Source organism: Amblyomma maculatum, chromosome 10 (assembly GCF_055883805.1).
Source record: "Amblyomma maculatum isolate TAMU_Amacu chromosome 10, ASM5588380v1, whole genome shotgun sequence".
Classification (NCBI taxonomy): Eukaryota; Metazoa; Arthropoda; class Arachnida; order Ixodida; family Ixodidae; genus Amblyomma; species Amblyomma maculatum.
This window is the reverse complement of record NC_139353.1, coordinates 99,778,012-99,803,171: the sequence shown is the minus strand read 5'-3', so window position 1 is coordinate 99,803,171 and position 25,160 is coordinate 99,778,012. Positions and strand designations below refer to the sequence as shown.

Here is a 25,160-nt window from a genome sequence, read left to right as displayed (position 1 = left end):
TTCTCCATGTTATACTTCCTTATATCGGCCACCTTGCGTTTATTGATTAGCTTTGATATCTCGGCCAATTCGATCTGGTCTGTTGGATTGGAAGCTTTCATACTCTGGCGTTTCTTAATAAAATCTTTCGTCTCCTTAGACAGTTTGCCGGTATCCTCTCTAACTATCCTACTGCCTACTTCTACCGCGCACTCAGTAATGATATCTCTGAAATTATTGTTCCTTGCCTCTAGGGTAATGTCGCCATCCTCAGTTAGAGCTGAAAACTTATTCTGTAGCGAGATCCTGAACTCTTCTGCCCTCCCCCTCACCGTTAATTCGTTGATGGGTTTCTTTCTTACTAATCTGTTGCGTTCCTTCTTCAGATTTAGGCTAATTCGGGACCTCACCATCCTGTGGTCACTGCATCGCACTTTCCCGATTACCTCTACATCTTGCATAATGGCGAGGTATTATAGGCATATGTAATGAAGGGAAGCATGTCATCCCAGTTCTTAGGATGAGAGTCGACATACATCGCAAGCATGTTCGTCACTGTCCAGTTTGTACGTTCAACGAGGCCATTTGTCTGGGGATGGTATAGTGTAGAATGATGGAATTGACAAGAACAAAAGCTCACAAGCTGTTCCACATCTGTCTTAAACTGGCGGCCACGGTCACTAATAATAACACAAGGAGGCCCATGACAGAGGACCGACAGCGTGAAGAAAGAGACGTCATCGGTGGTGGCTGAAAGGATGGCGGCAGTTTCACAGTAACGCGCGAGATGATCAACGCATATGATGACCCAGCGATTACCTTTGGACGAGCAGGGAAACGGGCCTATGAGGTCAACACCCACTTGCTCATGTGGTGTGGTGAGTGGTGTCACCGGATGTGTGTGGCATGGCGAAGAAGTCGTGGGAAGCTTGAACCATTGGCACTGCACACAGGAGGTCACGTAACATTGAGTTGTTAGGCGCATCTTTGGCCAGTAAAAACGTTCGTTATTGCGGGTAAGGGTCCTGGCAAATCCCAAGTATCCAGATGTAATGCCATCATGCTTTGCGTGTAGAACAGAGGAGTATATAGCAGAGCCGTAGGAGTTGTTCCAGGGTTCACGGACAGGATGAGTGTGAGTGGTAGTACCTTAAGAAGTGGATCGCTGGATTAGAGTTGCCTGCAGGGAGCAGCTGTCAAGATTGCACTGTGGCTCACAACATCTTGACGGCGAGAAAGTTCAACATGGACGATGAGGCGAATCATGTCAGCTAAACTTGAAGGGTAAAATGCTCATGAGAATCCTTGCTTTCAACAGTGGTCACATTAGGCAAATGGCCGCACTTTGGGGTTATGCAAAGTGGCTTTAAAACTTTTAACGTACAACAGTGCCTGATGACGGCTGTGGCAGAATCCAAGGTATCTTCTGTGCTCAGAAAGCGATATAGGTAGTCCGTCACTATGCCCTTTAAGAGGTGACCAACTCTGTCTTGCTCTGACATGTGGGGATTGACCGTTTTGAAGAGTTTCAGGACCTCTTCAATGTACGTTGTGCACATTTCCCCAGGTACTCGTGCACTGAAGTAGTCTGCTGAGCAGATTTGCGTTTTGCAGTGAAATCCTCGAAACAACTGCGAAATTCCTCTTCGAAGTGGTTCCAGCTAGTTAGAGCACCGATAATAAGTAAATAAGTAAAGTAATAATAAGTAAAGCACCGGCATGGTTTGAGAACCATGCCAGTGCTGTGGAGTCCAAGAAGAAAACAACATTCACCAGCTTGACTGTGGTATCCCAACGATTGTAAGTGCCGACCTGCTAGTAATTGGTGAGCCACTCATCCATGTCTTCACCAGCCTTGCCAGAAAAAGTCTGCAGCTCCCGGTAATGCTGCCAAGCGGGTGCTGCTGCGCCTGGCTGCTGTACGTCGCAGTCTTGAATAATTGTCACGGTAAAAGGGGGAGTCCAGCAAGTCGTTGGCTTCAACAAGGTAGAGAAAGGTCCGTGGTGATCGTTCCAGCACCTTCCGCCACACTATTAAGGTTTATTTACAGAGTGCTTCTTCACCTTAGCCTGGTGCACTAACAAACAGATGGTGAGATTCTTCCTCACATTTCCTCTTTTCTCTCTTCAGTGCTTCCTAACAATGTTATTTGGCGGCCGTAGGCAAGTACTAGCATGCAGTGATTCTTGTAGTATGTCGTTGGTCTTACTTATCATTACAATGAATAAAATGCGCAACTCAAAAATAGTGCGTAGAACCTTGCTATAGTAAACGCTGATATAGCAGAGTGAAACTGAAGTGAAACTGAAGTCCCAGTCCATCTTCCATACAAAACTGCACATTTTTCCCACTTTATAGTAAAGACACGTTTGGTAAGAATCGGTTGTATTAAAATGCACCAGGCCGCGACGACAACTTCCACGATATGACATCGCCGCCTGTGCACTACCTAGAATCGCGAGGCAAAGACTTTTTTGTATTTGAAAACAGAGAAATAACACAGAGTGCTCTTTTAAGTGGCTTTACCACCAGTCTTAGAAGCATTCAAGAGAAGCCTACTTTACGGAAGCCTTGGAGCAGTGAGGAAAATCACGTAGCGTGTAGGAGAAACAAAGTAAAGCTGTATACAACCACGGAAAGGAGGCGGTGCAGTCTGTTCAGAAGGTAAAGAATAGTAAAGTGCAGCAAGGAAAAGGGAAAAATTGGGCGGACATTCACAGCACTGTGTGGCACGAAGCATGAAGCAGCAGAGGCAAGTGAAGGTGCAGCATGGCGGTCTTACAGCACTTGACTGGCACATGCATTTATCATTTATTGCCTTTTAGAGGACAGAAACAACAAAATGTGACACTGTGTTCCCATGCAAAGCTTTAGTTTTCACATTAAATTATACGTGGTTGTATTTGTAGCTGTGTTCTCCTTATGCTTAAGAGGTACTTCCACAAGATGTAAAAAATTTTTGTAACTGAAAAAAATTGCATAAAGATGATAAGGGAGAGATGAAAGGTATTTCAGAGTGTTTTTTTTTTCATTACGCAAAAAGATATGTTCAGTAAGTGCGCATTTAACTACCAGACCTCTTCAGGGCCGTGTCATCACCGACAACTGATAAAGTAAAGACCCCGATACAGTAAAGATTTTTGCTGGTCCCAGAGACTTTACTATAAAGGCGTTCTACTGTATTACAATCAAAAACAAATGCGAATGGTGGAGCACGTTGGAAAAGGTCTGTTAGTATGCCTGTCGCCGTCAGAGATAGGCGAACTCATCCGGTTAACGATAGTCGTGCTACTGTTTGCATTTATATTCAATTTCGCGTTTTGCACTGGAGCGCCACATATTTACAGAGGTAGTGAGTAGCGCAGCGCAGTGAAGAGAATGTGATGACAGAAGAAAAATTAAAGCTTTGTAGGCAGCAAGCTAGAAGCATTCGCTTTACTCATGTGTCACAGCCACCGTTGACAGCGAAATAAAGCTGCGCAAGTCACCACCTTTGTAAAGACTGAATGTGAAGCTCCGCAAAACAAGCTGAATTACATTCTACAGTGTAACTTTGTACCTTGCTAAATGACCACATGTAGGTGAATTACGATTCACATTATTATGCAGATAGTGCCCGTTACGGCAAAACCTGGCCATAAAATGTTGCCATAAACACCCACACGGTGAGAGGGGATAGGAAGGTAAGTAGAAGAGAAGAAGGGGTAGGAGGTAGGGGAAGATGGCCAGAAGACTGCAGCAGGTTTGGGCCCCTTGGGCAAACCTTGCACTGTGGCAAGATAATGTGGCTTCAGTAAGAAGTGGGGGGGGGTTTATAAAGAGGTACTGGGACCAGAGGAAAAGCGGCGAAAACAGTCCATGGCAATCCAGGTCGAACACACCGCCATAGCAATGCCAGACGGGAATAGCCCAGATGTACCTCTCCCTCATTAAACTCCTTAAAGTTGACCGGTCTGATACTATAAACACATGTTCCCCTCTTGTGATTTAATTAGGCTTACCAGTTCAAAAAGATGCATCAGCATGATTCATTTGGTGCAATACAGACAGGAAAGACAAAATAGAAGTGATTTCAACGCATCTTTGGCTACTTTTATTATTGCTTTTCTACAAAAAAATCGGGGATGGGGAGATATGGGGAACATCTTTTTTTATGACATCTTTCAAGGGTAAACAGTCAGAGAAAGAGAAGTAAATAAGAATGCACAATAACCTACGAATGTCGCACGTCAATGGTGGTGTAAAAACAAGCGATCATAAAATTCACAATGTCTTGAGAGTTGAGGTATTTTACAGGAAGTAGCGTTATGAAGATGTAAACGAGGGGCGCGGCGCAAGTTTGAGGGAAAACAGCAAACCTTACATGCACACAACATGCGCTCCTTTGAAAAAGAGAACTTGCGGTCAACTAAAACAACGGAGACAACACAAGGTCGATGCTATAGAAACTCTGTACAACGTTCCACTTGCCAAAGATTACGTGTGCACTCCAAGCCAAATTGCGGCCCTACCTTTCGTCACTCATGTGCTGCACAATCACATATAAGAGGTTCACGCTGAACATTTGTCACAAACGTGTTTGAACACCGAGAAAATCCAGCCAGTGTAAACAGCTTCAAACTAAACGAGGTGAACATGACATCGCTTCCACCATGCTACGCATCCCTTGCATCATAGGTTCTAGCAAAAAAAAAAAAAAGAGAGAAGACGTCAGCCAATGCATCGCCTAACTGGCCGCACACACATGGCGTCTCCAAGGATGCTACGACAGAAGACAACATAATGGCACTGAGTTCACCATTTCAAGGATTCAAACACAGAAGGCAACATGATGGTTAAGTGTGCTGGATCCACGGAGTGACGTGCAACACCTCAGTGACATAAGTACCTTTACAGCCACATGCTAGAGCCATCCATAACAGAGCCCACAACTTATCCGACTCAACGGATGCTACAACAGCACATACACTGCCGTGCATGTTCACGGTGTACTGAAAAATGTTACACCATTGGGCAACACTTATTTCTGAGGCAACTGTGGGAAATGTAGCTGCCAAATCGATAAATTGCTGGGGGGGGGGCAAACCACGCAAAGACATATTTATTTCATGCCACACTTGTCACCTGAAAGCAGATTGTCACCTCTGGCCAACTCCTTCAATGCACGGGGAGTATGAGAAACTATACTGATTTCTCGATGTTCGTAAAAGGATCCCGAAACAGTGGTGGAAACAGTGGGGGTGCAAGTCAATGATGGCGACACCCTCGCAAAGTTCCTCGCAGCCCTCTTTCACAGAATTCAAAGCTCTCTCAAGCACTTTTGAGAGGTAACTAGAGGCAAAGAAAGCAGCTGGCAGTGACCAGCATAACTAACGCAAATTCTGGCTTTTCAGATAAGGCATCGGGGTGGGCAGCAGTCGCGGCAAGTGGCCAGCCTGTTTTCGCCACTCCTTCGGGACCTTGTTAAAAAGGACGGCAAAATGGCAGCATCAGATCCGAGTCCTGGAAAAGGCGAAGAGACTCGGAAGTGAAGAAAAAAAACAGAGGAAACAAAAGAGGGAGTGTGGTGTTAGAAAACAGCAACACCATTTTGAGCATGTGCAGTTCTCCTCAGCCTCGATGCGCGAAAAGCCAGGGGTTAGCCTCAGAATGAAGACATCGCTCCTAGCCAGCATATGCTAAGCGTGCCAAAAGACAGACAAAGAGAAGCCAAAAAAAAAGAATGGATGGCAACCATTCCACACAAGCTGAGGTATTACACTGCGAGCTTGAGGGGGCTTTGAAAGCGAGTATACCAACTGCAAGTTGCATGAACTATGAAAAATATCCAGTTAGACATAAAAAAAAAAAAAAAAAATACAATTCTTGGGAATGATCACGACACAGCTTCTAATGTGGTATACGCGATGTGGAGTGTTTCTTAAATGCATTACAGCCGAATGGCCAATGTTTCAAAACACACACTTAGCGCCGCAAGAAATGCCCTTAAAAAACAGTTTTGCAACATTTGTAGAGACCATTTGGCTTATGATGATCACACTCTAGGAATAGACTGCTTCAGAACTTGCGTGCTCAAATACTATCCGACACCATGTAGTAGATGGAATGCACAGACAATGTTTTGAAAACAAAGAACCTGACTTTAAAAGCTGGAAAAAGGTAACAGGGCATTGGAATCGACTGAAAATGTAAACGCATCCTTAAAGCATCCTGCTCATAAACACTAGCAGGACCTTTTTCTAGCGCAACATTATATCGAGAACCGTACTATACAGACCATTTCATCAGATAAGGCAGAAACAAAATGCACATTTAAGCTACACTCTTTCGTGACAACACCACTGTGGGACAATTCTATCTACACTTTTAATTACATGTAAGCTACCCAAACAAGATGGCCACCTTGGCCTGTCAGGAGGGCAAGAAAATGGAGCACTAGCATCTAAAAACCAAGAATTCCATAAAGTGTCAACGGCCCCATACACTAATTCACCAACAACATATCAATTAGTAGTGGCTTGCAAATTCATTCTTTATCAAAACGGGAAAAATTTCACGAGCATTGAGAAATGCGAATGTCTGACCGGGGATGCAATGAACACTACAATGTACAGGAAGCATAAGATCACCAAGAGTAAGTGTAAAAAAAATTATTAAATAAAAAACGATGTTGAAGTGTAAAAAAAAAATGTAAACCTTTCAAATTGAACACCGGGGGTTCAGCGAGCCGAGACAGGAACAACATGAGAAAGGCAAAGCAACACACTTATTCATGATTGAATCAGCCCAAGGTGAAACTCGGCAGGTGTATTCGTTTTGAACCAGACATCGTGGAATGTCCCAAGAAAAAAAATTTCATCCGTAAATCTTCAAACACCTATAAACTACAGAAAATTACTCAGCATCGCACTTGCACCAGAATTTAAAGCAAGGCTAGTGTTTTAAAGCCAATACATTGAGAGATGCATTGATCAGCTAGCTGCTTCATAATTGTACTGAAAGAAAAATAGTAGCCGAAATATAGAACAAGACAAAGCCACTGAGAATTTTCTCGCTGATCACTGCGCGGTCTCGTCTGACCGTGGTCCGTATTGCGAGTTTGCATCGTTATCTCCCCGACGTCGAGTAGTCTCACTGATGGAAACACGAAGTGGTGACTCGAGGTCGGGAAGATAACGACACTTTCGATAACGACGTAAACTCGGATTACGGACCCATACGTCAGCCTGCCTCAATAAAGCTAATCTGCTAAAGCCCGCGTCATTGCGCCTCGCCCAATTTCTGCCGTTTCCCTCCTCGTACAACTACTCTGCCTCACGCTACACACTATTTGGACATTCGGAAGCATACCAGCTAATATTCTAGCTAAGCCTGAATACAATGAGCGACTGCACTTAGGTGGAAGCACACGAAATGAGCATTTATCAACGAGACCGTCCCACGAATGCTACTTTCTTGTCGTACATACGTTCATCTTTTCCAGAGTACTTCTGGTAGCACCACTGGCTCTTTGTAAACTCTGCAAAGGGGAAAGAAGATTAGGAGAAAAAAAGAACTGCCGTACCAACAAGACAGTTGGACCAGTTATCTCTACGTTGCTATTAACACTCAACATTAAATGCTAGGCTGCGACGCACCACATGTTGGTTTCGAATTACCATGAATAATGCCAAGAAACACACACGCGCGATTTACACGGACAAAAATGATCACTTTTGAGCTTCGTTCTCGTTGTGCGCACGCACGTTGGCTGGCTTGCGCGCCTTGGCTACTCGAGAACATCAGGCAATCGAACTGGCATGTAAGCAGCAGTCGGGCCCAATGCCGAACTCGTTACGAAACCGTGTCCCCTCCCAAGCTGGGTTCACACGCGACAGGCCTCAGCAAGCACTACCATTCAAGATGCAACATCTGAGAGAAAAAAAAAAGTGAGAACATTTCGTCGCTACGGTAAAAGTACAGCAGAGCAAATAGCGCGCATAGGCAGGTTGAGTACGCACAACAACAACGCCCGCCCATTGCGGCTGGGAGGGAGAACGGACACAACACGAATATGCAACGTCTAAAGGAATATAGACAACACTTACATGGTGAGTTGCTGCTTTTTTCTTTTTTTTTTCTCTCCCTCTAAAGTAAAGAACGGTCAGGCTGAGTTGACCCAATGCTAGCCGTCACTTGGCACGGCTGCGGGGAAACGTGTGTGTCAACATCAAAGAGTCTCGATGCTACAACACACCTGGTAACAATCATATAGTCCTTGCCAAGTGCATCCCCACACGCCCCCTTCCAAGCTGTCACCAAGCAAAGCACGTGACCACGGATGGTCACATGAGATAGGGTTCTCAGTTCTCTGGTTGAGGGCCGGGCAGTTGTGACCCAGTCAGATCCGAGACAACTCTAGCCAAGCCAAGCCCGCAGTGTTGAGAAGCGAATGGCCACCAATGCACATAACTGTGATGACCTCTGCCATCTTCAAACTTGTACACGGACCAGTCATATCAACGCCGGTCAACACAAAACTTGAACATTTGTCTCCGATAGAATCTGCGAGCTTGCCCTAAGCCCAGATATGGCGCAAGAAGTCCTGGGACCTGGCTCCAGCAATGAGATGAACAACAGTCCACACAGGTTCAACGTGACAGAGATGAAAGGTGTCAGTGCAGCGAAGAAGCAGCAACAACAACGTTGTGCCAAGCAGACTCCATTGCGGCCCTGATCGGAAGGACAGCATGAGAAATGGCTAGTGGGTGATGATGGTTTTTTTGTTTGGTGTCTTGCAGTGCTCTCCATCACTATGTGTCTGAGTTGCCAAAGAACCAGTCCGTGAAACGGCGGAGCTGGGCACTGGCCGTCTCGGACTGTTCGTGCAGTCGATGGTTCTCTTGCTGCAACTGACGGACTTGATGCTCGAGGCTGGCTTTCCTATGCTGTTCCTGCAGGCACAGAGAGAGAGAGAGAAAGAGAATTTTCGAGTCATTTCTGTTGAAAACTCCTCAGCTCCATGCACCTCGAAGGTCATCTTTTCTTTCTTTCTTTTTTTGTAATAAATGCGAGCCAGACTCACAAACAATCCATCCAAGATTCAACTTTGCAAGCCGTTGGAGAGAGAGAGAAAAAAATGCATCCATTAGACATTTCATGCATTCCATCATTGTGAAATGAACGTCGAGCCATGCACGTAAGGTTTCAGATATATAGTTGAACTCGGATATATTGAACCCGGATAATTCGAATTTTGGTTATATCGAACTGACGGAATATCCCCTTGAAAATCCTATGTAAAAGTATAAGAAAGCTGCGTCGTGCCGAGCTCAATTTCACCAGTCCATTCAATGTATCGATCTCTGCACTACGCATTGGACGGTGCGCCTTCCCCAAAGATGATCGCATCACTCTTGGCCGTTTGCCGCATGACATTTTCAAGCCAAGCGCGGAAGGAATGCGAGTGCACAGTTCGGCGACGGCTGGTCTAGGGCAGCCGTGCCCTTTCCCCAATGGCGCACGCATCTGCGGTGATTGTTTGCCGCGTGCCAGCACGTGACGTTTGCAAGCCATGTGCGTGAAGGAACGAGAGGGAACCAATGCAGCCGTGGTGTTCAGGAGAGGAGAAAAACGCAATAGAGTGAAGCGCAAGGGTGTGCCCACTCTTCTGCGAGCTTTATCTTTCCCCTTCCTCTCTCTTTCCTGGTCTTTGTTCACAGCAGAACACACTACGCATGCAAGGACAAGCCAGTTCGGTCCGTGGCAGATGCTTCTCCACTCCGTGTTGTGAACACCATGAGCATGACGGCTGAAGTGTGATGCGCGTCTCGTGTAGTCGTGCTGTACATGCGTAAGCTACCGCGGCTGCGGACGCTCAGAGGCAGCAGTTCTTTTTCTTTCTTTTTTCTTTTTGCGAGAGTTGTCATTACTTGCCGTGCTGAACGTGCGGTGCAGCGTAATCTATGGCGGCTGCGGACGTTAAGCAGCATTTATGAATTAACGAAAGCATGCGGTCAGCTGCGACGATCATGACACTGCCTTTTAGCACTGTTCGCTGCAAACAGCATTTGCAGCTATCACACTTTCCAATGATTTTGTGGCAGTGGACTATGCCAAACCCAAGCACAGCGCAATAAATCAAACCAGGCTTGTGCAATCAAGCCATCACAGGCACTGTGCCAAGTTCGCTCCCTGCCACCGCAGGATCTATGAAAAGTATAGTCAAAAGATAAACGCCATGACGTTATCGCTGTGCAGCATCTTGGCGCGCTGCCAATAAGTGAACTGTGGATGCGATGGTCGAAACGAAGGGACGCGCCACCGAAAACTTTTTTTTTCTCTTCAAATTCTCGGGGGCAAAAGTGGGGAGTGGGTTCATTATGCGAGTGGGTTGATTACGCGACAAATCATGATCGCAAGTGGTGTCTCAAGCCGATTTCTGTATTATCGAATTATCGATATATCGAACTATTTCATGATTGCCTTCGAATTCGATATATCGGGGTTTGACTGCATGCAGGAATGTGTGTACAGTTTGTACATCCAATGGCTTGATGATGACCTCTATTTTGCTAGCATTTAGGAAGGAAATCTTGATGAGACATCTGACTAGAAAAACCAATAAAAAAACTAGTTCCCATTCTGAATGAGTTCAATACAAAAGCACTCAGACTTGTGATTAGGGGCTGTTTAAAAGTATGTAATTCTAGTTGACATTCTAACAGAAATTAAGAAGAAATAGGCATGGGCAGGACATGTACAGCGATGGTCTCTAAGAGTAACCAACTGGATTCAAAGAGAACAAAAGCATAGCAGGGGGCGGCAGAAAGTTAGGTGGGCGGATGAGGTTAGGAAGTTCGCAGAGGTCAAGTGGATGGGAGAGGCCTCAGCCCTGCAGCCAGATAATGATGATGATTTGTGATTAATCATCTTATGACAGCATGCAAGCTCCTGCACCCTGGCGAACACCTTTGGGAAATGCGAAACCAATTCATGAACTCTGTATTATAAAAAAATAGCAGTTAAGCAGTTGAGTAGAACCCCGCTATAGTAAACTGAATCGCTGGCCTTTCAGGTGCTCATGAGCGAAAAACAAACTTGAAACCCATATGCAACTGTGACAGTTAGTACCAATGGCTCGAGTAGATGCGAGGCGAAGTGCCAGTTACTGTTGGAAATCACACAGAAAAATGTCGGGGCACAGCTGGTCGCGAGTGTGCGACACACATTTTGAACACACCACATCGCCAGTCTCCTCTCACAATATCAGCTTACCTGCAAGACACTGCCTATGCACCTCATGAGACCGTCCGTGTGCATAAAAAAAAAACTGAAATTACCAGACCGCAAGTACTGCTGAAGCTCATAGATGACTCATGAATACCCAAGTGCATGATCACGTGCATGCAGTGTGGTAGAATGCCAGGCCCAGTATTTCAAATGACTCCCATCTTGTTTCAACTGTGCTTTACTGACTCTAATCATCGATCCTCCATGAGATTCAAATCAATCGGGTTCCAATGTAGGAGCAGTACAGTGGCTGCACAGTTGATGGCAGAGCTGTCTGGGAAACTGAGTAAGAAGTTGTGACCAATGAGTCTCCGAGTCTCAAATGAGGCCCGCTGCCTTTAAGATATGCCTGAAATTGCAGCACGAAAGTCTTAAAAATCGAACGCACCCACAATTTCGGTACTTCAGCGATGCAACTTTTGAATGCAATGCAAGTGATAGATTGGTGTCTTTTCCTAACTCAAAAGCATTGGGCATTGCCGAGAGGCATCCCCTCGCCAAATGAGGAACTTGCCTGCGCTAGGGTCTCCTGAAGTTTGACCACTTTGTCTTCGAGATCTTGAAGTCGCTGCTCCGGTTGCTTTACGCTGCTGCTGGCGGTACTGGAGTCGTTCACAAACGGCAGGAGAGAGAGAGAAAACAGAAGAAAATGAATAATAATAATTAAATATAAATGACGAACACTGAGTGCAAGGAGAACATGAAATCCGTGCACACACAGCCCACAAGAGAAATGCAGCTTTGCAAGAAAACATTTTGAATGTGACTGAGAATCGAGCAACAGGCCACAGCAGTGGGGTACAATGCAAAGAAAACTAGGATTTAAGTAAATTATAAAGAATCGCTATATTTTGCAGACTTAATTAAGCTCCTGTTACCTTTAAAGTATTTGTCACACTGTTAGGCTATACACTTTTAATTTCCTTTCCTACTGTGGTAGAAACAGTATAATTTTGACCTGCCATGACAACTCAGTGGCTCTGGAATTTAGAAGAGAATATCAAGGTCATGGGTTCGATCTTAGCGGCCGTAGCCACGTTTCAGGGAGGGTAAAAATGCACGAAGATGCATGCCTGCTGTGAGATATCAGCACATGTGAAGGGTCCCAAGCTGGCCTAAATTAGTCTGGAGCCCTCGACTACAGTGTCCCTCAGAACCCAGGTGCTGGTCCAGCAGATTAAACCCTGTGTACTACACCAACAGTCTCCGAAGAGAACAGCCTACAAAAGGCAGTGACCATAGATCCAGCCCACGAGAGTGAAAGAATCAAGTAGACAGGAATATAGGGCGCAATGGCTTTAGCATGCACTCTCAGTTGACAGATAGAAATCTACCAATATCCCTCAAGAGGAAAGTACAGTAAAATCTCGTTAATTTGACCTTTTTTCAGAAATACATAGCAGTGCAGTCCTGGCTGACCCCAGTGTAAGAGTACGGCATCGAACGCTCGTTACTTCGGATATGGGCGAGCGAGCTGCAGTAATTTCGGACAAGGGATTGAGTCAAGACATGACTCACACAGTCAACAATCATTGCAATAGACCTCCTCAGCCTGAATTATATAGAACTGTGGTCTGTGGTTTATTTCTATGGAGTTATTTTTGTATAATAAAAGAAAGTATCAAAATTTAAAGCTATATCAATTATAACGAAGCAGTTTTTATACTTTATAACGGCATAAAATGCGTAAAGAAGCCGGAAAAACTTTCAAGAAACGCAATTCTTAAATCAATAGAATCGCCCCCCGTCAAAGTGCGTTTAAATCACCCACGCGTTTGCGTGCCACATCATCTAGCGGCGGAGACGAAAACTAGCACCAACAGCCCATGGCCTTGGTCATAAACGACCATAACCGGACTCGAGCGTTGTCGCCGCCGCCGCAGCTAGAGTCCGGCCATGCAATGGCTGACAGGCATGTGACTGGCATGTCATCACCATTGCCTCGTCATGGCGTGAGCCCCTGCCATGCCCCTGCCATGCCTCTGCCACTCCGGCCGACACGTGCGTGCGCGCTACGCTCCCCCGAGATATCATTGGCCCCGTCGTGGAAATTGTGCGCGGAGCCAACATCCCTTCTTGGTATTAATTTTTGCTCTCCAACACGCAAGGAAAAGTGAGATTTCATGCCAATGCTAAGCTTTTAATTACAAAATTGTGCATTTTCGCACCTTTGTGTTGTCCATATTAGTGGACGTTTTGTTTCGTTTTATTAGCAAACTTATTTACAGGAATTTGGGCGCACACTTTTATAACGAATATAGGATATAACGAACAAATTTTCGCACTCCGTACTACTTCGTTATAACGAGGTTCGACGTATTGGGTATTTATAGTAAAATCCAGTTATTTCGACCCCCGTTAATTCGGAAAATCGGATAATTCGAACAGCCGGCTTGGTCCTGGCCAGCGCCCATAGAACTACCTTATATAGAGTCTGGGGCTCAATAATTCGAACGCTGATATACTCTCGTGCCGATTAATTCGGCCTAACTTCCGCGACGCAGGCATACCAAAGTACGACTTTCACAATAAATAATCATGAAAATATATTCCAGAAGCCCGAAATGCACGATGAATTTATTGAAACGCACTCTCGACTTGTTTAGTGAGCCCGACAGCAGTTACAGGGTTGCCGGATGCTAGTTTCGGTTTCTGAAAGCCCGCCAGTCAGAGCCGGCAGAGATTATTGGCTGCAAGTCAGTCAACTAGCCGAACCGAGCCGCCAGTCGTTTCGAACGCTGGCTGGCCCACGTGCGTGTGCAGTTAGCTAGCCGAACCGAGCAGAGTCGCTGGTCGATTCAGACGCTTACTGGCCCACGTGTGTGTTTAGTCGGCAGCGAGTTCACGTGGTTTCGTGCTCCAACAAGCCGAGGCTACGCACTTGTCTCACTTTGTTCGTGCCACGTCTATGCGCTCATCTTGCTTTGTTCTTTGTGTGCGCTGTTCCGCATTTGCATTGTTTTCCAGGCTCATTCTTGTCAAGTACAGTTCTGCTAGAGCTCAGCAACATCATGGCCACTCAGAAGTGATCGAAATACTGCCCAGCGATGGACTTTGACCACGAAAATGGAGATCTTGAACGCCTTGAAAGAGGGGCTGTCACGGCAAGAAATTATGCGCAAATACAACGTGAAGAAGAGCACTTTGTCAACGTACGTGGAGATGGAATCTGAGATTATACAGGCATATGAGAGTGAAAAGTTTGACAAGAGGCGAATGTGTCTGCGAACAGCAGCACATCCCGAGGTGGAGGATGCCGTCCTGCAATGGATTGGCGACTCTCGTAGCGCACTGCTGCCCTTATGCGGCCCAATGGTTTGTGCGCAGGCTGGAAGGTTTGCCCTGAAGATGGGGGTTACTACTTTTAAAGCATCTGATGATTGGCTGAGTCATTTTAAGGAGAGACATGGACTTGTACTCAAAAGCGAGTGCGAAGAAAAAGCTACAATCGATGACAAAGTCACTGAGAATTGGAAGGCTAGAGAGCTTCTCAGTGTCGCTTCTCAGCGTCGTGCACATATTAGCCTATGAGTGGGACAGTACGCCACCGCAGGTGATCGTCAACTGTTTCCGTCACTGCGGCTTTATTCAGTCTGGTGCAGACGAACCAGTTCGCGCTACTGACGAGTGCGCCGATGCACTGTCTGGTGACGATCGTTTTTAAGACTCGCTTCCTAAACAAGTGCGTCTTGAGGACTACAGTCGACGACCGATTTTTCGGACACCCAATTTTTCGGACATGCTTGATTATTCGGACCTTTTGCCGGCCCCAGGACATACAGTGAAAGCTCGTTAATTCGAACCTCAATAATTTGAATTTTCGGATAATTCGTACTACACTACTTGGTTCAGCCAAGCTCCATAGAGATCTGTGTATAAAAAAGGCCGTTAATTCGAACGCGAGTCGGTTCTGCTACGAATAATTCGAACTACGCGCCGCGGCGTCTGGGCGGCTTGGCGCACATCACGCGGAGAAAAAAGAAAAACGTGAAGAAACACCTCCGCGATCGGAAGGCATCATTAGAGGCTGCGTGGGGACGGAAGATGGAACCAGGTAAAATCATGGAAGAGTGGGTAAAAGTTAAATGGCGCCATGACCGGCGCGGCGGGAGCTAGGGGACGGCGGCCGCGGCAAGGTCAGTGCCGCACGGCGGCGGCTGTCTGTTCTCTCTTCTGCGCAACCTCCGTAGCTCGCAACTAAATACTCGTTGATTCCAACCCTGTTAATTTGGAAATAGGGGTAAGTACTGTCGCCGCGGTCCCAGCCAACGCCCATAAAAGGCTATGACCTGGGACGGGCACGATGGGTTAAACTTTATTATTATTTTTTTTTTGCTATAGCCATCCATCCTTCCAACCATCAGTCGTCAACGGACACACGCGAGTCAGCCGGCTTTTAGCACCGTTCGTTCCAATGGTTGGAGTGGCAGCAGTAGAAGGAACCCGCCCCAGTTATGTGATAAAGCGAACATACTGAAGAGGAGGCTTGCACAACCGGACAAGCGCTGGAACTTTGCCAAGTTCGCTTCCCTCCCCCCTGCCGGAGCTGAAGTCAAAAGATAAACACGGCTTTATCGCTGCGCGGCATCTTGGCGCACAGCCAAGAAATGTGTTGTGGACCGTGACAGCGGGAAATGGAGGGACGCCCTAACGACTGTCACCTTTTTATTTTTTTTTTCCAGATTCGTAGGCACAAATCGGGGTGAGTGGGTTCGTTACCCGACTAAATATGGTATATTTACCGCAATACAATTGGTTCTGGTCAGTTTTTTCGAGGCCATTCGATAATTCGAACATCGGATAATTCTAACTTTTTTCCTGGTCCCGTGAAGTTCGAATTAACGAGCTTTTAATGTACCTTATAAAGTCAATGTATTACCTGGCTCAAAATTTCGGACACTCTAGGGAGGGCTAATCGATTTTTCGGACATTTTAAGTGTCAGCCGGGCCAAATGCCACACATTTTGAGCGGTGTCGCCGCCATCTTGTTTGTTTACTTTTTTCTTCTATAGCCTCGAAACTGGTGCCAATCTTGCATGCCGCTCCTCTGCTAAGCTGACTGGATCGAGGCTATATTATTCGCCTAGCAGCTTCCGCTTCCGGAACAACGTCGCTGCTGGAGTGCTTTTTTTTTTTTCTTTTAGCTTGATCACTTCGACTGCTTGTTCTTCTGTGTTTGCTGTGCCTTTCACGTGCGTTGCAGAGCGTAGCGAGTAGGCCTAGCCGTGATTGTTCTGCGTTCTGTCGCTACCGTGGTTGCTACTGTGGCTCGCATTTAACTGTATCAGCTTCAGTTCTGAAGCTGTTCCGGATTTTATAAGGAGCTTTTTTTTTTTCTTTTTTGCGTGCAACGTGGCAGCGAGAAGGCACTCGACGGAGTCGGTGTTGTGATCCAGTGGTTCGTAATGGAGAAGCAATCATCGATGTTGTTGTCGGCCTCGAAGGCACCCATGAAGCGAGGCAAGTATCTCACCATGTCGATGGCGAAGAAAGCGGCTATTGTGAAGCTCATGGAAGGTGGCCGATCACAGGCAGATGTCGCTAAAGAGTTCCAGATTTCGAGACAAACCATTTCGGACTACATGAAGAACAAGCAGAAGATTTTAGAAGCAGCAGAGAAGTCGACTGGGTGTCATCAGAAGAATGTAAGCAAAGGCACCTACCCAAAGCTCGAGGAGGCCCTCATAGTATGGCTCAAGTCAACAGTGGCCAGCCAGGTTCCTGTCTCCGGTGGCCTCCTCAAACAAAAAGCTGAGACGATGGCGCTTCAAATGAACACTGAAGGTTTTAAGGTGAGCGACGGCTGGCTACGAAATTTCAAGAAGCGTTTCGACCTCAGTTTTAAAGAACTGTGCGGCGAAAGTGCAGCTGTTGATTTGAGTGTTGTCGCGGACTACCGCTCTGAGAAGCTGCAGTCGCTCTTACAAGAGTACTCGCCGAATGACACGTTCAACTGCGACGAGACCAGACATTTTTTTAAGCTTATGCCGGAGAAGACCCTTGCCTTTGCTGGTGACCCCTGCCATGGTGGAAAACAGAGTAAGGAGCGGGTTACAGTTTTGGTCGGCAGCAAAATGTCGGGGACAGAAAAACTGCCGATGCTTGTCATCGGCAAGTCGAAAGCCCCAAGGTGCTTCAAAGGTGTAAAGACCCTGCCTGTCTTGTATGAGGCTAACAAGAAGGCGTGGATAACGCAGCAGCTTTTTGAAAGCTATGTGCGAAAACTGGACCGTAAGTTTGACCAAGAAGGCCGCCGAGTTTTGTTGTTCGTAGACAGCTGCACTGCACACGGGCACATTCACAACTTGAAGGCTGTGCACGTCGAGTTTTTGCCACCGAACACGACAAGTGTCCTGCAGCCGATGAATCAAGGTGTGATCCAAAACCTCAAGGTGAACTATCGGTCACGCTCTCGCGTGTGGTGGTGTGCCTCGACAGTGGGAAAACCTACTGTGTCGATTTGCTTGGAGCACTTAGTATGCTCGCCGATGCGTGGAAGTCAGTGGCACTCTCAACGTTATGCAATCGCTTCCGCCATGGGGATTTGTCCTGAAAGACGAGTAGGCTGCTTTGGACGAGGAGAACGTCATCGAGCAGCTGTCGGGCAGTGAAAAGCTTGTTGACGACCTTCACACTGCAGGTGTCGAAATTCCATCGACCGTCTCATTTTCAGAGTTCGCACACGTGGACCACGAGTTGGAACTGTGAACTGGGCTCACAGATGCCGAAATTATTCATCAAGTGCTTGAAGAGTCGGAGAGCGACGAAGATGACAATTCACCTGCAGCAGCACAGCCGACGCAAGCTGAGCTGATGCAAGCGGTCACAACCCTTTCGTCGGCTTACGGCGACACTACGACTCTCGCCGAAATTCAGGCGGACCTGTTAACATGGAAGCGCCACGCTCCATTTTTTGGTGCACATTTGGTTTTTCGGACAGCCCGATTTTTCGGACATTTTCACGGTCCGTTGAGAGTCCGAAAAATCGGTCGTCGACTGTATACCAACATAGACGCGGGTGTGGCCGTTGCTGGGTAATTAACGAAGGATGAGATTGTCGAAGAAGTGCTTGGTGCCTCGGATGACAAATCCTTGGAGGACGACACCGCATGTGAGCAGCTGCCACAAGTACAGCACCGCACGGTGAGAGAGGCCACGGAGGCTCTTGCCGTTCTGGAACAATTGTACCTGGAGGCTCGCAACAGCATTCACGCAGTGAAGCATCTCATAGAACTGCGCAAAATCGTAGTTGACGCACAGTTTTCGTGTCAAAGGCTGGCGATCACTTCCGAGTTTTTCTCCAAATAAATCTGCAGCAATTGAATGTTTTGTTGCAATTTTTTCGTCTTCATTCGATAATTCGAACTTTGGTTAATTCGAACTTTTTCCCCAGTCCCCTGAAGTTCGAATTAACGAGATTGTACTGTATTTATTTTCACACACTGTGCAGTGTGTGACGACAGTACAGCCCTGTTTGCTTTAAGAAGTGAAGGGTAAATGCATACTATCTGCAAAAATGTGTTATCCCATACCATCGAGATTTTAAAAAATGGTGCCGTAGCTATTGCTAAGCACTTATTAAAAATGGCTGTCAGATCCTGCTAGTGCATAGTATGAGATTTACTGGTGTCTATAGGCTTATACCATGTGGGGATTCATAATCTCCTGCCCCCATTATAAAGGGCTGCGCGTAATTAACACGCGTCATTATGCACGTGCGCTCTTAGGGAGGAACCACGAGGAAAAGGCACACTGGCCAACCTCCCAGGCTCCCGCGGCGACACCACACGGGTTTCCTTCTCTCCTCCTGGCCTGCCCGGAGAACCTCCTCTCCCCGAGCCGAGGTGAGAAGTGCTTCTGTCGAAACACTCCGGGTGTCTTTTGACGGTTGGGCGTGCACGCGCACGGATGAGCATTTCCCGTCGGGAGACCGCCACCTTCACCCTCTGTTCCCGGTTCAGCACTCACCGCCGCGGGTCGTGAGCAGGAAGCCGCACGCAGGCGAGCAGACTACCTCTCACTCCTTGTGCGTGCTTCACCCTTAGGCGGTTTGATTTCATCCCCGTACGCGGCATTCGCTTGCTACACGGCGGTTGTTCTTGAGTGCATTTTCCTTGCCGTTACTCGAGCACAATAAACTGTTCAAGTACGTAACTCGGTGTTTGTCCCCTCTGGCTCGAACATGCCGCAGTAGCGACTTCTCGCGCCGCGGGTTGGGGGTCACAGCTCTGTCTGTTAGGGCTGCACGTCAGGGCTAGAAGGCGACTGTAGCGTCTAGCCCCCCGTGGCGCATTCTTGCGAGAATAACCCACATAACCTGTACTGCTGTTGTCATGACTATGAAATAAACTTTACAACGCAAGCTGTCTGCCGACCGCAGGGGTGAAAGATACCAGACCCTCTCTGCTGTCATGGCAGCCACCGACTTTAAGACTCTTTACCCAGCAGCATCTTCGAAAAGTAGAGAAGCTAACTTCTACCGTTGCTAAATTTGTGCTTGCATCACATCGCATGCGGTCAGGCTCGGCCCTGGTGTATATTTAGTGCGCCATCTGTCGGTCGGTAAATACATCATACTTCAGCATTCGTCGAAATTATAAGCATACTTGCTGAGACCTCATACTGTTCGGGTACATAATAGCTTGAAGGAAAAGGATGCAGTACTGTGAGAAATTTCTGCTCCTCACAAACTGGAGTGCTAGAACTAGCACTTGAGATAAGCAGAAGCACCTTGAGCTGTTGATCAAGCTGCTTGTTCCGCCCTCCGTTGCGGATGGTGCGAGGTCGCTGCAGGCTATCACTTGCGCCGGCTGTGCAGTTGTGAGGATGACGTCCTCCGCGGTGGAAGGACACGATGAGCGGCAGCGAAGTGCGAGTCCCTGCCGTTGGCCCGCTCGCTCCAGCGAGGATGACGGTGTCTCTGGTCCCGACTGAGGGCGCTCCGCTGACCCCAGGGGACACCATGTGGGCTCCTGAGAAACCAAAGCGGCCCTGTTAGACACAACGGAGGGACCTGGTGTGTTCCAGGTGAGACACAGATGGCTGGCATCATTGTCAGCTGCGGGGCGCACAAATTGTTTCATACTACTGCCTTACACAGGCATTTGGTGGAATAGATCGACAGTTCGAATCATGCGATTTCGCAAAATAATGGTGCCTCAATGAATGTGGTTTTACTGTAAGTAAATGACACCATTGCCCAGCCTTGGGGACTTATGATGACTGCCTTAATGCACCACCATTAGCTAGAGAAAGTTGGTGAGGGTTTGGAAATACCTACGTTACGTTTTCCAGCCTTTCCTAGCCTTCATAAGTACCTATCTTTTGCTGAAAGCTGCATTTTAGTCACTAGAATGCAATAGCTATAGATACAAATAAGCTTGAAAACACGTTCTGCACATCTCTTTTAATGTGATGGCATGTGCAATGTAAACTGATAATACTGCTTGTAGTGATTAACCGCAGTGCACTTTGCAGTGTTCATTCGAAATAGCACAAGCTAGGCCAAGGAACATGTGACCTACCGCAGTACCACAGTACTGTTGTGTTAGTGCCAAATTTCAAGACACGAATGGTTTGGTCTTTTTACCTTGGTTTGGCACTGGTTTGGCTTTACTTTCTTTCTCTGCTCTTCTCTGCCCATTCTGGAGGCAATGCAGCACTGTGACTTGTCTGCTCTATTGTGAGGGTCTTTCTCCAGCTCGCATCAAAGCACCCAGTCGTGGCGGCACATACCATATTTACTCAATTCTACGCACCTCCTTTTTTTCATGATCGTGACGCCTGAAGTTTGTTCAAAAAACGTTTTACTGTACAGTGAAAGCTCGTTAATTCAAACTCGATAATTCGAATTTTCGGATAATTCGAACTATACTACTTGGTCCGGCCAAGCTCCATAGAGATCTGTGTATAAAAAAGCCCGTTAATTCGAACGCGAGTCGGTTCCGCTACGGATAATTCGAACTACGCGCCGCCGCGTCTGGACGGCTTGGCGCACATCACGCGGCCAAAAAAAAAAGGTAAAGAAACACCTCCGCGATCGGTAGGCATAATTAGAGGCTGCGCACGTCCCAAACGGGAACAGAATAAGGAACCAGGTAAAACCATGGAAGAGTGGGTAAAACTTAAATGGCGCCATGACCGGCGTGGCAGCCGGCGGCGTTGAAGGGAGGGGACGCGGCCACGGCAAGGTCAGTGCATGGCCGCGCGGCGGCGGCTGCCTGCTCTCTCTTCTGCGCAACCTCCGTAGCTCGCAACCAAATACTCGTTAATTCCAACCCTGTTAATTTGGAAATAGGGATAAGTACTGTCGGCGCGGTCCCAGCCAATGCCCATAAAAGGATCTGGGACAGGCACTATGAGTTAAACTTTTTTTTTTTTTTGCGATAGCCATCCATCCTTCCACCCATCAGTCGTCAACGGAAGCACACGAGTCAGCCACGATCATGATGCCGGCTTTTAGCACCGTTCGCTCCGATGATTGAAGTGGCAGTAGACGGTGCCACCCGCCCAAGTCGCTCATAGCATGATAAAGCGAACGTACTGAAAAGCAGGCTTGCACAACTGGATAAGCGCTGGCACTTTGCCAAGTTCGCTTTCCTCCCCCCTGCCCGAGCTAAAGTCAAAAGATAAACACGCCGTTATCGCCGCGCAGCATCTTGACGCACTGCCAAGAAATGTGTTGTGGACCGTGAAGGCGCGAAACAGAGGGACGCGCTAACGACTGACGCCTTTATTATTATTATTTTTTTTTTTCAGATTCGTAGGCACAAATCGGGGCTGGGTGGGTTCATTATGCGAGCGAGTTCGTTACGCGACTAAATACGGTACATTTATTGTAGTACAAACGGTTTTGGTCAGTTTTTTCGAGGCCATTCGATAATTCGAACTTTTTTCCCGGTCCCTTGAAGTTCGAATTAACGAGCTTTTACTGTATATGGCTAGAGAGGGATGGGAAAACAATTTGGACTTGAATATCTGACTATATTGGTGTCATCTATGAAAAGCATCCCACCAAGTGGTGGCAAGTGCGCGTGGCATATCCTTGCCTCTGAGTCGCTGTCCAGGTAGTCCGGTCCGATGAGCCGTAGCAGGTCCTCCTGGAAGGTGGAGCCACCCGCACTGCCCGCACTGCTGCCCGCGCTGCTCCCACCACCCTTGGCCGACGAGGGCGACCACGACGCACCACCCGAGGGCACCACCGGGTGGGCCCCACTGCTGGCCGACCGTGGAGTGGTGGGGACCGCGTGGCGGAGGCTGGCCAACGGACTGCGCACCGCCTCCTCAGCAGCGGCACTACCACTGCTCACCACGCGGCAGCTGCAATATAATAAGCAAGCAACATCCTGATGCTTCCCCAATGAACAAGCACGAGACAAGGCGCACAGTTGCGTAAACTCAAGCGGGCAACACCAGTACATGTAAAAGCAAAAATAAAATGCATTTTTCAACAAAATTACGCTGATAGGTCTTGAGATTTGCTCAAATCAACAAGGCCATGGTAACGTCGGGTATTTTACTAGAAAATGTGCCATCTTAGACCATTCCGGGCTAGGTGCAGTAGTCGGCATTTCCGACAGATCTCATGCCGAAGGAGTTGCGATGCATTTTTTTCCGAACCCAAACAAAGTCTGCGCAAGATGCTTTTTGACACTCAATCAGTGACAGCAGCAGAGAATGCCGTTCCATGCACCCTAGTGAAGCGCTGGGTGCCTTGATTTCATACATGCCTCACTGATGATACAAAATGTCCTTGGAGATCTGCGGACAAGCCCTTGAGTTCTCACAGCCAATTGCAGGAAATATATACTGAATGGCAAAATCTGGAGAGCCTTATTTCAAAAATATGTATTTAGAAAAACTTGCCACGCCCACAAGACATTTTGGGAGGCACTACAGTTAAGAGGTACTAATTTTCTTCAGTGCCTTTAACTTCATCTCACTAAACTTTGTGCAGAAGCAGCTATGATCAGGCAAGCCTCCTAACCCAGTGCGATAAAAGCGTCACAGCAGAGAAAAAGCTTCAGTCTCACCCTAGCCGGATCTTGGGACTATGGTTCGGGGCCCGCTCTGGGAGTCCGCGGCGGGGGAGGGGGCTTCCAAGATGGCTGCTGCCGCACGTTGACAGCTCGTCTAGTAGGGTCGGAGGAAACAGAAGCACAAAACAAAAGTGACTACAGTAACTACTAGGAAATACTTCCACACCTGTTGCCTTTCACTGGGCAGAAATAGCGACTAGGTGAGTCACTTTTGAAAAACCCATGCTGTACAGGATGCAGGGCGGCTACCGAGTGGTCGTTTTCAAATTTGCCGAGTTTTGCAGGCTTTTCCGAGTGCTTTGTAAAATTCGCTGAGTGATACAGTACTTTGTTTCATGCCAAAACAAGCTGACGCAATGCGATCTGATGCTATCACTCTTTAGCAAGTATGCAAAAATTAAATATACTTCATCCAAGTTGCAGACTCATTTTTTGACATGAAAGGACCCAGGAAACTGTCCAGATAACCGAATACCGAGATCCTTCTCTAAAGTCACAGTTGTTGGTGATGACTTGAAAATCCTGTCTGGTAATTAGCTGTGTACTTACTAAACAGATTTTGTTGGTTTATCAAAGAAAAACTTCGCAATACCTTCCACCCTTCTCTTCTTGTGGAGGTATTGCTCTAGCAGGAATTCAATGTGGCTATGAGTACAATGCGAGTTTAATGTCAAGTAGAAACACGGCAGTCGAACAGGGAAAGAATAACACGAGCGGCCGCATAATTTTGAATCGGCCGCTGCCACTTGCGTCACTTTCATATCGTTGCTTTTGCTTTTTTTTTTCTCCTATGCTTTGTTTTCATCTTCGTGGCCACAGTTATGACCGTTTTGAAAAGCGGAGGGGGACAGTTGTCCTTTCCACAAGTTTTGAGGGATATGAGTTCTTTTAGTTCTAATTTGCTCCACTGAACTGGCTAGCAAGCCACAGAACAGCAGCAATGTGCTCTTCGGGACAATATTTTGTTTCATTTCAAACACTTGTTTGTTAGGCTTTTCTTCGCCTTCACTTTTCTTTTTTTGCGGCCAGAGTGTGCTTATTTTCACACATTTTTCACTTTTGTAGAGATATATGAAAACGAATTTTTTTTCAGTGGCGGCAACGATAGCCAATAATTCTATGGTATAGACAAGCAAAAAATATGAAATTCTCAGGTGCTGTATCTGGATTAAGCGACCTTTAAATACATTGTAAACATAGCGAGCCAACAAAAAATTTGAACCTTTTATAAATTAACTGAAAGTAAGAATTCTAGTTGAGGACAACCCAGAGGGCTATGGAACGAAAAATGGTAGGGGTAACATTAAGAGATAGAAAGCGTGCAGAGTGGGTCAGAGAAATAACTCAAGTTACCGACATTCTAGTGGAAATTAAGAAGAAGAAATGGACATGGGCAGGACATGTAGTGCGAAGAGAGGATAACCGATGGTCGCTTAGGGTAACAAACTGGATTCCAAGGGAAGGAAAGCGTAGCAGGGGGAGGCAGAAAGTTAGGTGGGCGGATGAGATAAAGAAGTTCGCAGGGGTCAAGTGGATGCAGCTAGCACAGAACCGGGTTAAGTGGAGAAATATGGGAGAGGCCTTCGCCCTGCAGTGGGTATAATCAGGCTGATGATGATGATGATGATGAAGAAGAATTCTAGTGAGTCTACTGTACAAGGAAAAAATGCCTTCAAAACGCATCATTTTGCAATAGCTCTAATCAGTGCAGTGGTTTTAAGCAAATCCCCATATAGTCAAATCTCATTACTACGAACACCACATTAACAAATTTCTTAAATTAACAAACTTTTTGAAATTCCCCAGCTGATTTCCAATGTTTTCAATGTAAAAATATTTCAGAACTATGAATTTCAAATAGCACATCATCA

The 25,160-nt window shown here is 46.9% G+C and overlaps 1 protein-coding gene across 1 annotated transcript in view; it reads right to left on the bottom strand.

Annotated features, from left to right (window-relative positions):
* Window positions 1-4,050: 4,050 nt before the first annotated feature.
* LOC146177107 (signal-induced proliferation-associated 1-like protein 2) overlaps window positions 4,051-25,160 on the bottom strand; it is a 136,282-nt gene continuing 115,172 nt past the window's right edge. The window contains exons 23-27 of the mRNA XM_084583097.1: window positions 23,284-23,383; window positions 22,300-22,570; window positions 19,982-20,223; window positions 11,766-11,853; window positions 4,051-8,913 (exon numbers count right to left, since the gene is read on the bottom strand). Coding sequence (XP_084439223.1) covers window positions 8,773-8,913; window positions 11,766-11,853; window positions 19,982-20,223; window positions 22,300-22,570; window positions 23,284-23,383 — 842 coding nt within the window. The 3' untranslated portion in view covers window positions 4,051-8,772. The remainder of the gene's footprint in view (window positions 8,914-11,765; window positions 11,854-19,981; window positions 20,224-22,299; window positions 22,571-23,283; window positions 23,384-25,160) is intronic.